General features: G+C 52.7%; 2 protein-coding genes across 2 annotated transcripts; one reads left to right on the top strand and one right to left on the bottom strand.

Annotated features, from left to right (window-relative positions):
- Window positions 1-381: 381 nt before the first annotated feature.
- On the top strand, window positions 382-4,519 carry PSMD7 (proteasome 26S subunit, non-ATPase 7). Its single transcript, XM_010718233.2, has 6 exons — window positions 382-501; window positions 1,785-1,877; window positions 2,727-2,824; window positions 3,072-3,152; window positions 3,278-3,369; window positions 4,071-4,519. Exons 2-6 carry the CDS (start codon window positions 1,850-1,852, stop codon window positions 4,507-4,509), a joined length of 738 nt encoding a protein of 245 aa, XP_010716535.2. The 5' UTR covers window positions 382-501; window positions 1,785-1,849; the 3' UTR covers window positions 4,510-4,519.
- Window positions 4,520-5,604: 1,085 nt separating this feature from the next.
- On the bottom strand, window positions 5,605-14,035 carry WWP2 (WW domain containing E3 ubiquitin protein ligase 2). The gene is made up of 14 exons (XM_010718142.3): window positions 13,928-14,035; window positions 12,545-12,626; window positions 12,201-12,329; window positions 11,908-11,986; window positions 11,720-11,791; window positions 11,546-11,634; window positions 10,342-10,501; window positions 9,523-9,656; window positions 9,300-9,440; window positions 8,773-8,893; window positions 8,369-8,473; window positions 8,182-8,278; window positions 7,078-7,150; window positions 5,605-6,883 (listed from the first exon to the last, which is right to left on the bottom strand). Exons 3-14 carry the CDS (start codon window positions 12,326-12,328, stop codon window positions 6,784-6,786), a joined length of 1,299 nt encoding a protein of 432 aa, XP_010716444.1. The 5' UTR covers window position 12,329; window positions 12,545-12,626; window positions 13,928-14,035; the 3' UTR covers window positions 5,605-6,783.
- Between the last annotated feature and the right edge of the window lie 77 nt (window positions 14,036-14,112).

The following is a 14,112-nucleotide window of genomic DNA, read 5'->3' as shown; positions in this document are numbered from 1 at the left end:
AGGTTGTGCTCAGCTGCCGAGCGCGGGCCCCTGAGCGGCAGCGCCGTGCCGATAGCTGTGCTGCAGCCGAAGCTGTGCTGCCCATAGCTGTGTTGCCGATAGCTGGGCTGCAGCCGCTCTCACGGGCACGGCGCAGCTCGGAGCCGCGCTGCGTGGATCCCCGTTGTGCGGCACAGCGCCCTGCTCAGCCCCGCGCCGAGCGCCGCTGCGTCCCGAGGTTTGGTCCCGAGAGCACCGGGATAGCTTTCTTTTAAGAGTAAAGCAACGATCAGTGACCAGAAATCACGCTGCCCCTTATTCTATTCTGCCCGTGCGCGCGGTGCTTGGCATGCCCGTGGCAGAAGCAGCCGCCGCTGCCCGGCTGTCTGTGCGGGCTGCCGTGTGGGCGCTGACGGCCTTTTCCCTTCAGAATAGGAAAGGTTGGGAACCAGAAGCGCGTGGTGGGTGTGCTGCTGGGCTCCTGGCAGAAGAAGATCCTGGACGTGTCCAACAGCTTTGCAGGTGAGTTGGGCGTCCGATCCCCATTAGGACGAGATTTAAAGGCTGCACTGTATGTTTGTCCCTAAGCCGCTTTGCCAGCTTACAGGTCCTCCTCCTGTACGGATCGGCCTGTATCGAAGTCTAGGGATCCTCTGCTTTAGTTGGGGCTGGACTGGGCGATCTCCAGAGGTCCCTTCCAGCACCATGATTTTGTGATTCTGTGAAACTTAAGTGCCAGCTGCCCGCTGTTGAAGTGCCCCATTGGAGCCTGTCTCGCCCTGCAGTCTCCCTGCAGCGCTGCAGTGTGCCGTGCTCCAGCAGCAGGGGTAAACTTTTTTTGAAGTGCTGCTATGTTTTGCTGCATTGGACGTGCTGACCTCTGCTGAGTGCTCCGCATCTCAGCTTGTGGAACACATCTCTGCTCAGTGCTCTTGTGGCTGTAACTGCTTATGGGAAGATGTCATCCTCAGATTTGGTCCAGTTAAAGCGCTCCTTTCTCCTTTCATGTGATATCAGGAGTAATTTTTGAGTTCACGTCCCCTATTTGTGTTATATCATTTCCTCCCCGGTGGGGCTGCTCTGTGACAAAGCAGAAATATCTCAGTTTATGGAGTTTCACAGTTGTAAGGAGTTCTCCCACATAATGACTTTTTTCTTTGCCAATTCTGGAAGATCTTTTTTACCCTTTGAGTTGAAAAGAGGTTTGGGATTTTTTTGGTACTATGATGGCCTTTCAACTTTGAAGCTTTAATATTCCCGTAAATCAAAATGCTGAGAGTGCTGTTCTCAAAACCAGCAGTGTGCCCCTGTATACACGCTGACTGACAAAATCACTCATCCTCTACTCAGGGATAACTGGTCCTTCCCTAAAGTGCCTCTTTATGTTCTACCAGTCTGTAAAAGTGTTGATGAAATGCATCCTATGGTGATCTTATGCATCCTTTTGCTCTTTGTTGATCAACAAACTGCAAAGTCTGCTGGGATCCTGTTTATTGTATCAAATGTGTAAGCATACCATGCAGTTACTGTTGTGCAGGGGAGAATTTCCCTCTGACGCTTTGATGTTGGCCACCGAGGATAACTGTCAGAACGCTTTGCATTTTATTCCTCTGTTTTAAAACTGTTGGCAGTTAGGAGAAAGAATTGCACTGTAGTTTTGCATTCACAGCGTAACATTGCGGAGCAGTTGAAATTGATTAAGATCCAATTGCCCTTAGCAGCCAGAGCTATCCTAAAACATGGTGTTTCTACAAATACTTCTAGTCAGAAAATTGGTTTCTTAAATATTAACATTTTATTGCCAGTACCTTTTGATGAAGACGACAAGGATGATACTGTGTGGTTTCTGGACCACGACTATCTGGAGAACATGTATGGAATGTTTAAGAAGGTCAACGGTAAGTTTAGGTTGCCTTGCATGGATACACTCCTAGAAACTTTTAACTTTGTCCACATGAGAAGGTGCTTTCATAGCTAAGCAGGAAAAGATGTGCCCAGGTAAGAAGCCTCTCCATGCTAATTCCTTATGTAGCTTCTCTTTTGCTAATGGTTTTCCATGGGTTAATTTGTGCAAGTAGTTTGTGTTTCTAACACATTCTTTCATACCTTATTAATTTTCCTAAGTCTGACAGCTTTGTATCTTCAGAATTAGTTAGATTTCATAAATGCTGCTATTTCTAAAGAATTACATATGTTTCTCTTGTATAACTTCTGTGCAGATTTGCTCAGAAATTGTTTTTTTTTATGAACAAAAGAACATATTTTGGTTTATGTAATATTTACAAATATTACAAACTCATGTTTTCGTTAATAATTCTATTACTCTTCACTACTTCATTTGAGACATTAAAGCTGAATATTCAGTCATAACTTCAATTTCCATGAATTTTCTTTGCTCTAGCAACAATTCAAAATGATTGAGACATTTGTGAAACAGTTCCTGTTTCTAGAATTTTTGTATCCTTAGATGTCAGAGTTGCAAGTTGACAGATCGCTGTGCTATATGAATTACTGCATTATATGAAATAGTCTTGTTTAATTAAGAACCTTGGAGTACGGTTATTTCTGTAAAATGTCTCCATCACTAGCCATGCCATTGTTTTGCCTCCTCTGATTCATTTTCCCCTGCCTTGCATTCATTTTCTGCATGCGTCAGATTGTTCATTTGCTAATTCAGTCTCCACCCAAATACTTTTGTTGTTGTTGCTACACGGTTCTGATTTAGAATCCTCTCTGGTTTTGCTCAGCTAGAGAAAGAATAGTTGGTTGGTACCACACAGGCCCTAAACTGCACAAGAATGACATTGCTATCAATGAACTGATGAAAAGATACTGTCCAAACTCTGTAAGTACTGCACTTCATTTGTTTGTTTTTCTTTCTCTGAACGTGGACATGGGAATCCTTGGCCCCTACCTTTGTAATTGTTGATACAACTTGTGGAAAAAACTCACAGCAAAGTATTTTAAACAGCTGTAGATGTCGTATTTCAATGCTTGGAGTTAACATCTCTGCCTAGCCTGTAGTGTGAAGGTGTTTTGTTCCAGTCCTTGAAAAAAACCTGGTATTCTATAATGTTTTGTTTTTCCATAAGGTGTTGGTGATTATTGATGTGAAACCAAAGGACCTGGGACTGCCCACAGAAGCTTATATTTCAGTTGAAGAAGTTCATGATGTGAGTATCTAATGTTTTTCTGTGCCTTCCTAGGAAAAGGTTTTCATTGAAAGATGAGTGTTAAAATGTCTGTGTCTTTGTAGCTGTAGTCTAACCCTGTCTCCTTGTGTTTGTGCACCTCAAAGGATGGCACTCCAACCTCCAAGACATTCGAGCACGTGACTAGTGAGATCGGAGCTGAGGAGGCAGAGGAAGTTGGTGTTGAACACTTGTTACGGTAAACACCTTTAAGATGAGAGCTTTCTTGTGAGACTTGCACAGCAGGGAACGTGGTCCATATGGCATCTCCCAGTGCCAGCTTCCTGGAGGAAATGCAGAGCTTGTGAAAAATGCTGTGTATGTTTTAAAAGACCGTGTTCTCTTAGCAGTCTTGCTTGGCATGTTCAGTCATTGCTAGTGGAAGGTGTAACTGCCCACTGAAACTCCATCAAATGATGACAGCTACATTGTCATCAGTTCAAAGCTTTGAAATATGGTCTGGAACCATCTCAGCCCCTGCGTACGTCGCAGAGCAGGACTGAGTGGGACCATGGCTGCCGGAGCTGCAGCTGACAAACTGGCAAAGCTTGCTAGCCAGGAAAAGAGCAGTAACGTCATACAAACTGCACAGCCTTTTCACCTGTTGGAAATTCTGTTGGCTTTTTTCTTTCTATCCCTCTAACTGGTGTTATCACTACTATTCCAAAGACAGCATTTCTGCAGGAAAGCATACAACAATGACCTATTTTAGATACTTTTCTAATGCAAATCAGTTTGATCTGGTTCTTTGACTTGAAATGCTTTGTTTAGTAGTGCTTCATCTGTTCTTGCAACTGCTGTTCTTTATCAACAGGAAAGACCTCTTAGTGAATACTCACAGCTTGTTGATGAGTAAGCAGCAAACATGCTAATGTTGAATCTTTGTTACCCGTGTTTCAGAGACATCAAGGACACCACGGTGGGCACTCTCTCCCAGCGGATCACAAATCAGGTCCATGGCTTGAAGGGACTGAACTCCAAGCTTCTGGACATCAGGAGCTACCTTGAGAAAGTAGCCATGGGCAAGCTACCCATCAATCACCAGATCATTTACCACCTTCAGGATGTCTTCAACCTGCTACCGGATGTCAACCTGCAAGAATTTGTCAAGGCCTTTTACCTGAAGACCAATGACCAGATGGTGGTAGTTTACCTGGCTTCTCTTATCCGCTCGGTGGTTGCCCTGCACAACCTTATCAACAACAAGATTGCCAACAGGGATGCAGAGAAGAAGGAAGGACAGGAAAAAGAAGAGAGTAAAAAGGAGAGGAAAGATGAGAAGGAAAAAGACAAGGAGAAGAGCGATGTCAAGAAAGAGGAGAAAAAAGAGAAGAAGTAAAATGTGTAGTTTTTTTATTTGTAAATTAAAAAATCTTGTAAACTAAGTCACTTTGCTGCTGGGTTCTTTTCCTTAGTAATGATAAGTGCTCTGCTTTTTTGGTGCTTCGATACTCATTGCATTCATTATAACACAGCTGTGTGGATGGACTCAAGTGGCAGAAGCCGACACAAGAAGAGAGTTGCTGTAGTTGGGTGCTGTGGTCTGGCTGTAGCTGGTGGTGTATGGGGTACAGCCAGGGTGGGCTGAGCTGTGTCAGTGCCTGGGGCCAGGAGGCAGCAATGCAGCCAGAAGAGGCCCATAGCAAATGAATTTCTGAGGGTGGGCTGTGCCATACTGGCAGCAGTTTCCCACAGTGCAGCACAAGTAGTCTATTAAGGAAATAATAACCCATTGCAAGTGCTGCTGAAAAGCAAAGTGATGGCAAAATTATGGGATGCTAGCTGGCCCCTGGTGGTGTGAATAGCAGGCTTATTTAGTTCTGCTGTGTTGGATTTTTCTTTTTTTGAACCAAAAGCTGCAATTCCCAGGGAATCTGCTGTTCACATGTGCCTGATTTCCATTGCTGCCTCACAGCTGTCAGCACAGTACCCCAGCACCACACAGCATGACAGCATCCAAGCCCTTTGGCACCACATCCCCGGGAGGGTGGTGCCACCATGCTGTGCCAGTCATATCCACCCCTCCCGCCCTGGCTGCAGCCCACTAATTACAGAGGACACGTTCATCATGGCACCCAAATGTAGGCACACAGCCACAGCACCACAGCCAGCCAGCCATCCCAGAGCCATTTTTAACAAGCATGATTACAGGCTAAGGGAGGCAGGCAGGCGCTGTGCCCAGCCAGACCCTCAACACAAGAAAGGTGCCTGTGTGTGTGCACAGAAAAACAGACAATGTATGTATGTATTCATGGAAACAAACCTAGAGGCAACTCTGAGCAGAGCCATCCCTGCTCCTGAAATGGGGGCATGGAGAGTACCCCATGCAGTCCCCAGACCAGCATTGCTCAGATCCTGTACCCAAACCTCCAGCCCCATCCACGGGGAGCAGGGGGCTGTCCCTGCACTGCAACACCAGCCAGGGACGCACCGCGAGAGCTGCTTGTCTTTTATTGCACAAGAAATTGGCATCACCGAGGCAGGATGGTGCAGTACAAAACGCTCCAGTTATCGGTCAGAAGCTATTGCAGAGCTTTGTATCCACGATTTCATTTATGTACAGATAAACACACACCAACGCTTGCTCACCAGGGCCCTGTCCTAGAGCCACGGCCAGGACACCACGGCCCGTCACCCCGGGTACTGCAGGGGCATGGGCAGGGCCTGATCCTGCCCTTATCACAGCTCTGGAAACTCCTGGCACAGCACAGGATGGGGGTGGTCGAGCCTCGCACAAGCTGCAGGGCACCAGCTCCCAGCACTTGCTTTAAATACCAAACAGCACAGGGCTGCACTGCACACTGGCAACTCGAAACACTGTAGCAAGGTGGAACATGGTGCCAGGCCCAGCCCTGCCTGCACCTTGCAGCCCCCTCTGCAGGCACCCAAGTGCCGTGCTGGGAGCGGGATAGGGCCCAAACGCAATTGTATCTTTATGAGCACCTGAGTCAGCTCAAGACCCACTTCTCATCCTTAATGTATCTACTGAAACGCCACAGGAAGGCTGAAAAAATAACAGGAGGGATAGCCTACACCTAAACCAGATCTTATTTAAATAAGCCTGGGAAAAGCCCCAGCCTGGCTCCTTAAGTCAGGGCTGGAGTCCATCGGTGGCTCTGTGCCACATGGGGAAGGGCTGAGTACTGCTACAGGGAGAGGGGCAAAAGAAACGGCAGAGAACACTGGGGCTTGGCTTCAGCGCATCAGTCAGAAGCTGCTTGTGTCCATTTCCAAGTGCACAGCGATTTCCCACAAGCAGGGACAACCTCACTAACATGGAGCAGCCTCTGGGACAAGGAGTGCGGCCCACAACCCCACGCAGCACCCATGTCCCCGTGTCCCAGCAAAGGGACAGGAGCTGTGGTGCACACTGTGTGCACAAGGCTGGGTTTGGCCCTTCCTCAGCCCCAGGCTGAGCAGGGCTGGGCTTCTGCCCCCACTTTCCCCTCCCAACTTCAGTTTGGGTTGGGAGGAACACATGGATACTTTCCCAGGGCTGTGTGTGCAGACCTCACACAGGAACAAGAGAACAGAATCAGCACCATCCGCACCATCCCACAGGCAGCAGTGCTGCAAGCACCGCCGGAGCTGCTGGGAGAGCAGCAGGACTCCGTCACTCCTGGCCAAAGCCTTCCGTCTCCTCAATGGCATACAGCAGCTTCTCCTTCAGCTGTTCATAGCTCTTGTAGGGAGGCAGATCCAAGCGGTTAAAGCTGGTGAGACAGGGCGCTGTGAGTGGGGAGGGAGCCCAGTGCTGCTGCCACCCTGCTCCCCACCACAGGGTCCCCTCCCACGGGTCTCCCCAGCAGCTTCATCCCATGGGAGAAGGGCATACAGGCAGCCAGAGCCCCACAGGGACACCAGCAGCTGTCCCCACGTGTCCCAGTGTCACGCAGCAACCACTCACCACGTATGGCTCCGAGGCAGCCACGTCTCTTTGCCAACTTTATCGATGCAGAATTTCTGAGGCCCATTGCTGCCTGTTAATGATGAGCAGAGTCAATCTCATTACATGGGCCCTACAGGCAGCAGAGTGCCTCAGCCCTACGATGCTACAGCACATGGGGAGACAAACCCAGAGCTGAACTCAGAACCTGTTCTGAGGCTCTTTACAGAGAGGATGAGCATCCAAAGGAAAAGCACAATAGTGTTTTCTAGAGTATGCAGTGACACAGCACAGAGTGCAGGGTGGGTTGCTCAGCAGTAAGCACTGAAACACACATCCTCTGCAGAGCCACAGGACTGAGCAGTCTGTCTGTACACTTCCAGGGGACCTGGCTCAGGAGGTCTGAGTCACTGAGGCTGCTTTCAACAAATGGTTAGCCCTGGACTGGCTTCAGGGGGCTGGAAAAAGGCTGATATGGCAGTAAGAATAACCGAATGGGTTAAGTTAGCTGGTACACATCAGTTCCAAGAAAACAGTGGGCAGGCTGTTAGGGGACCCAAAAAGCAGCAAATTAAAGGGCAGACACAGAGTAATGCCACGCTATGGTTTTCCAAAAAAGGGGTTTCATAGCACAAAAAATTAAAATTAAAAAAACAGAATCACAGAATCATAGGGGTTGGAAGGGACTGCAAGAGATCATACAGTCCAACCCCCTGCTAAAGCAGGTTACCTACAATAGGTCACACAGGTAGGCATCCAGACAGGTCTTGAATATCTCCATAGAAGGAGACTCTACAACCTCTCTGGGCAATCTGCTCCAGTGCTCCGTCACCCTTACCATAAGGATACTCAAAAAACAAAACAAAACAAAAAACCACTCAAATCTCATTCAAAATGAGATTACAAACTGGGCTGACAAGGTTATCTCCAGTGGCACAGTTCATGCTAAAGGAATTTGTCTCAGTACAGCACCAGCAAAGCAACAAAGCACACTGCCTCGCTCAGATGTCGCTGCAGCTTCATCACTACCCTACTGGAATGGGAACATGAACACTCGGCCCCAGCAACCAGAGCCAGGCATGGCCACCATCCCCCTCCCTGCCCAACCTTAGCACAGCCACACACCAATGAGCTCCGCGAAGCCCCCAACAGGCAGGCGGCACGTTCCAGTCACAAACTGCAGCAGGCGGATCCTCTTCTCGTTGTCCATCTCCTTCACCACCTGCAAGCACAGGGAGGAGGATCCCCATCACCCCAAAGCCTCAGGCAGTGCCTGGCCCTGAGCATGGCACATGAAGACTTCGGGGCTCACCTGCCAGAACCACTGGATCTGTTTGCTGTTCTTGGTGTAGTGCCGGTAGATGGTGTTCTTCTGCCAGTCGTTCATGTCAATCTCCTGCATGCCGCACAGCATCAGCTGGGGATGGAGGACAGTCAGGGGGATGGAAATACAGCCCCGTGTTCACGCTTCACAGCACTGACTCCTTTGGGGCTGTGCAGGGCACGAGCTCAAGCAACAGAAGCGAACAAGGGAATTCCTCGCCTCAGATGAGAAGTTTTCACCAAGAGACCCAATATGCAGCCCTGCCCTGCAGCCCGCGCTGCCTCAGATGGGCACACCACTGAGCCAATGGGTGAAAACAGAGGTTGAGGCTGAGCAGAGCTCACACACCCCATGGGCACCACAATGTCCTGCCTGGGGCAGGGCCTGCTCACCTCCAGCTCCTTCTCATCAAAGTACCGCAGCCACTCGAGTGGCACCACTTCATTGAAGCCATCCAGGAATGCCTTGGTTTGCTCCTCCACACCCCGTGTGAACCTCCAGTCCGTCAGCAGCCTGCAAAAGCAGGCAGGGGTCCGTGTGTGGCACAGGGGCTCTCCTCACCATCTTTTTCACCCTTCATGATTCCATGATTCCCTCCCACTGCTTCCCAGCCCACAAGCAGCAGAAGGCTCTGAGGATGGAGCAGTCACCATCGGGTGATCGCCAGCAGCCCCGCAATACACAAGCTGGCGAGCAGCGTGGGATGAGGCGAGGAGTTGCACCCTCTTTCCCCTCTCCTCTTCCCTGAGAGCCCTGGCAGCCGCCCAGACCACAGGCAGCCAGACCGCAGTACAGCGCAGCGCCAGCTCGGGCTTGTCAAAGCCACGTAGCCAAGAAGGGGCCACGTCCCCAGCCCCACACTCCCACCCAGCACTGCTCCGAAGCCAGGTGCCCAATGGGGCATCAGGACCGGACTCACATGATGTACTCCTCCTTGTTCTCCTCTGTCACCCGGATGCTCTCACCGCCCTCTTTCAGCTCATGGGTGGTCACCTTGCCCAAGATCTCCATGTCCTGGATGAAGTAGAGCTCCAGGCCACACTCCTCCAGGCTGTTCTCCCTGCAGAGGGCATCAGGACGTGAGGGGCCACAGGGGGAGCACTGTCACACCTTCACACAGCCCCGGAGCGTGAGGTACTCACTTGGTCCAGATGATGGAGTTGTAGAATTCTGGATCAATGGATTCCAGGTCCTTCAGAGTGGGCCGCTTGTTCAGCATCCGCTTGTAGAAGGGCAGCGTGAAGCCGGTGTCAATGAATTTCCCGTGGTACAGAGCCTACAGGGCGTGGGCATGGGGGGGTCAGGGGGACCAGGACGGCTCCCTGCAGACCAGGGCTGAAACCTCAGCATGGGGCTTGCAACCCCTTCCCCTCCCCACCACGAATTCCACTGCATCTCCTTCTCCCCTCACAGCTCTATTAAGAGCACTTGTTTAAACAGAGCTCTGCCGTGGCTTCCCTGAATCCCTGGCTTCCAGGAGCCTAAGGCAAAGGCAGCCAAAAATAATGCAGACGCTTGTCTAGAACAGCCCAGCGGTGAGTAATAGTCTGGAGTTTTATTGGGATCCTGCGAGGCGCGGGGCAGGGCAGGGGAATCTGGGCAGGACGCAGCATTTTGGGCAGACCCTGCCCCATCTGATACTGCTGCAGCCTTGTGCCCACCAGGCTCTGGGGAGGGTGAGAACACAGGAGGAGCCAAGCAGGGGCAGCTGGAAAACCTCACACTACTGGGGCTAAAAACAGCCCCGGAGCTGCAGAGCCGATAGCACCAGATGGCAGCCAAGGGCCTGGCTGGAGGCACGGCCTCAGGAAACTGCGACCCCAGCCTGATGGCCCAGCCCCAGCCCTGCAACACATCACCTCATGCTGCCATGGCCACTCTCCTCTGGGCGCACACTGAGCAAGAAAGTGCTCAGAGGGGCTGACCCTGCCAAGCAGATCTCCCCGGCCCCAGGCTCTTACCATGGCAATGAAACGGCCAATGAAGCGGAAGTATGTGAGATGGTCGGGGTTGATGGAGGAGGCGGGGTTGATCTGCAGGCAGTAGTTGTTCTTGCCGGCATACTCAAAGAGGCAGTACATGGGGTTGAGCACCTCGTGGGACAGGAGGAAGAACCACTCCCTGGGCAAGAGAAAGGGATAGTGGTGAGCAGACATCAGCACCCGGGGCTGCCACGGGAGGCTTTGTCCCAGCGGTGGGGACAGCCCCATGACCGTGGAGCACAGCTGCACAGACAGCGCCCGGCTCCTCAGGGTGCGGGGCAAGCACTGAGCCCTGCTCTGAGTATTGGGCAGCCCAGGACCTGGCCATAAAGTGCCTTTGGAGACATCAGAAAGATCTAGCTGCATGAATCCAGCCTGTCAAACATGTGCACACATGCCTGTGCACATACATACAGTGCTCGCAAACACCAGCTATCCTTCTCTACAACCTTCTCCCCTACCCCCCAGTCTCCCACTCCAAGCAGTGGGGAACAGGCACAGCTCCTCACTCTGCTCCCCCACCGCTGGCAGTCCTCAGACGCAGAGGCAGCCCCGGCATCCCGTCCGTGGTTCTACCCTGTGGTAGAACAGCATGACGTAACCTACCATAGGGTAAAACCACTGGCAGGACACAGAGAGATGCAGGCAGCAGGAGCCCTGCCCACAGCCGGCAGCAGCATCACTGGGAAGGAGAAGGTGGGGAGCAAACCGCAGCACAGGTTCTGGGACAGCAGAGGCAATGCAAGCTCACCACTGAGCTGGACACCTAGGCAAGCTGGCCAGGGGACGACAGACAGTCCCTCCAGCTGGAGGCGCAGCCCAGTGCCACACAGCACCATCCACTGGGTAGATGATGGTAGAAGCCAGCAGCACATTTGCCCCGGCACACACACCGCCATCTCAAGAAACACCAGTGCCTATCTACAGGCTGCAGGGAGCAGAGGCAGCTCAGCCCGGTGGCCACTCTGCACTGGGGGTTGTAGGAGAGCCCAGCTGGACCTCCAGCCCTCCCTGTACAAGGGATAGGGAAGCGCAGTGCCTTCCCAGAATTCACACTGTTCTCACCTCCTCTGCCTGAGCAGGCATTGCAGGAGGGCCAGGAACCCTGAGCCCTGCTACCAGAAGGCCTCATGCCACAGGGGGCTCACCCTGCCCCACAGCAAACATGTGGCCCCACGCTCACCTGGCGATGCCGCCGTAGTCCAGGCCCTCCTCACCACGCATGATGATGTAGAGGCGGCGTCGCAGGTCATAGGGCTTCATGTTCATGATCTATGGGGGGAGCAAGGAGCATGTCACTGTGGGATGCTCAAAGTGCGACAGCCCCACGACCCCCAGAGCCCCCACACCTCCTCACCTGCTGGAAGGAGTCCTCAAAGAGAGTCTGTCGGGAAACACTGATCTTCACGTGGCTGGGCAAGGCATTTGACTGCAAGGCACAGACACGAGGCCATGTATGGGCAGGCATGACAGTCCCACACCATCAGCCCACCCATGAGCACCCCCAGTCCCGGGGGCTCAGCAGCCCTCAGCTGCACTACTCACGTGGCAAAGGAAGCGGAACTGGTGGTACTTCCAGCGAAAGCTCCGGTCATACGCACCTGGTGATCCACCCTGCTTGCTCCTGCAAAAGCAGCACCAGCATGGACTCAGGGTACGACTCCAGCACACACTGCCATGCCCACAAGTGGGAGCTGACCCCCACTGCATGCAGGGAGCTCTCCTCCATGCAATGCAAGGCCCTACACTCACCTACACCCAATGTTGAGCGTCCCTGCCACAAAGCAAGTGGATGAGCTGCGAACAAGCGACCCCCAGCCCCAGCTCCAAGCACATACCCAGACTCAAATCCTGGCCGCGGGTCCTTGAAGGTGGTGGTGCGTGTATTGTGGTCCACAAAGTAGCGCACGCCCTCATTGGTGTACTTCATCTCCCAGCCAGGAGGCAGGGGTGGCTCCTGGATCATCCTGTAGGCAGAGATGGGGTCACCGCTCTGCCACCTGGGAGGTCTCTCCCTGCTTCATGCCGCTCCCCCTGGAGACTGCCCTGGACTTTCGCACCTCCAGCACCATGCTTTTGATTCTGGCTCCCCAACCTAAGAGGCTCAGCACCCTCACAGCCACATTTCAGTGCTTGGTGTCCCACCACAAGCATCATCCCCTGCTCTTTCCACGGCACCTACCCCTGTGTGCGAGGGTCTTCCCACTGCGTGGTCCGTGTGTTGTGGTTCACGTAATACACCCGCGCGTTGTCCTGTCTCTTTTCTAAGAGGAAACACCATAGTTGGAGCGCTGCAGGCACCAGCGTCCCAGGAACAGCCCTCCCTTCCCAGTGTTTGTCAGATCCCACCTCTCCACCTGCTCTGCTACACTACATATGGAGAAGCAGAATTAAAAATGAAAATAATGATTTTTAAAATTACATTTTTTTCCATGTGCAGAAGCAGCAGTGCCTCTGGGGAAGGCCCAGTTCTCCAGGGTCCGCAGGGGCACCCTGTGGGGCCATGACCCCAGGGAAGCCTTCTCGCAGTCCCGCTGCCTGCGCACAAACACACACACACACACACACACCCCTCTCTGTTGCACACAGCCATAAAACAAACACTGCTCAGACCAGCACCACTGCTGCCTACTGCTCTGCGCCTGCTCCGCTTGCTGTGTCCCCATCACCATGTGTGCTCCCAGCATAGCCCCTCTCCATGCTGAGAAGGACGCTCTGCACGCACTCCCTGTCCCCCCCTGCTCATTCTCAGGCTGTGGGAGGGAACATGATGATGGGACATTCCTGCCCCCAGCCCCCGCAGATGCACCAGGCATGGTGATAGGGTGCTCCAGCACTTCTGCTCTTGGCTCCAGCTGCCCCAGGGACCCCATCCATCTGCCTGGGTCAGGCACAGGGACAGGGCAGCCTCCCACACCCCAGTCCACCGTCCTACAGGGATGCCTCCCTCAGGATAGGGGCCATCTACACTCTGCAGTTGGCACTGGGGCCCTTTTAAAACATCCCGGCACCCCACAGCATCCCTCAGCTCCCATTAATGCCACCTCCATGTCACCAGACCCTTGCTGCTCCGACTGCCAGCCCTCCCCAGCTCAGGTACACCAAGGTACCCCCACACTCTGGATGAGGCACAAGGGCAACAGCAGCACTTGGGGACAGGGCTGCCATCCTGCTGTGCCTGGCGGTAGGGCACCCAGTGGCACTGCGTGGCAGCAGGGAGAGCACTCAAGGGCTCTAGGGCCGAGCAAGGAGTTGGATCCCTGTTCTCTGCCCTAGTCCAAAGAACAACCACAAACACTTCTGCATTCAGTAGCTGAGAGAGAGAGAGAGAGCTGGGAAATTCTCCAGGAAAAGAGAAAAAAGGTGGAAAAAAAATGGGAAAAAAGCTGGATTTCAAATCAGAGATGGAGCTAACCGTAGGCAGACAGCCCCACATACAGCAGAGTATGGGGAGCACTGTGTCCCCAGATGGGGCACACACTGACACAGGAAGGACACACAGATGCATGGAGCATCTCGAACGCAGCAGGGCAGGGCGCAGGCAGGTAAGGGGCTCTGTACTTACCCCAGCCAGGAGGAAGGGGACCAAGAGGATCATTGTCAGACGGGGCACCGGACGGCTAGAGATGAGAGAGGGCAAAACACAAAATAAAAAGCAGGGCCAGGACAGGCAGGAGGAGCAGGGCACAGATGGAGGGGAGTCCACAGCCCTGCTTCCCACTCGCCTCCTATTGGCCCACAGCTCCCAAA

Source organism: Meleagris gallopavo, chromosome 13 (assembly GCF_000146605.3).
Source record: "Meleagris gallopavo isolate NT-WF06-2002-E0010 breed Aviagen turkey brand Nicholas breeding stock chromosome 13, Turkey_5.1, whole genome shotgun sequence".
NCBI classification, from domain to species: Eukaryota; Metazoa; Chordata; class Aves; order Galliformes; family Phasianidae; genus Meleagris; species Meleagris gallopavo.
The sequence above is the reverse complement of the archived record's forward strand: the minus strand, read 5'-3'. Positions and strand labels throughout refer to the sequence as shown.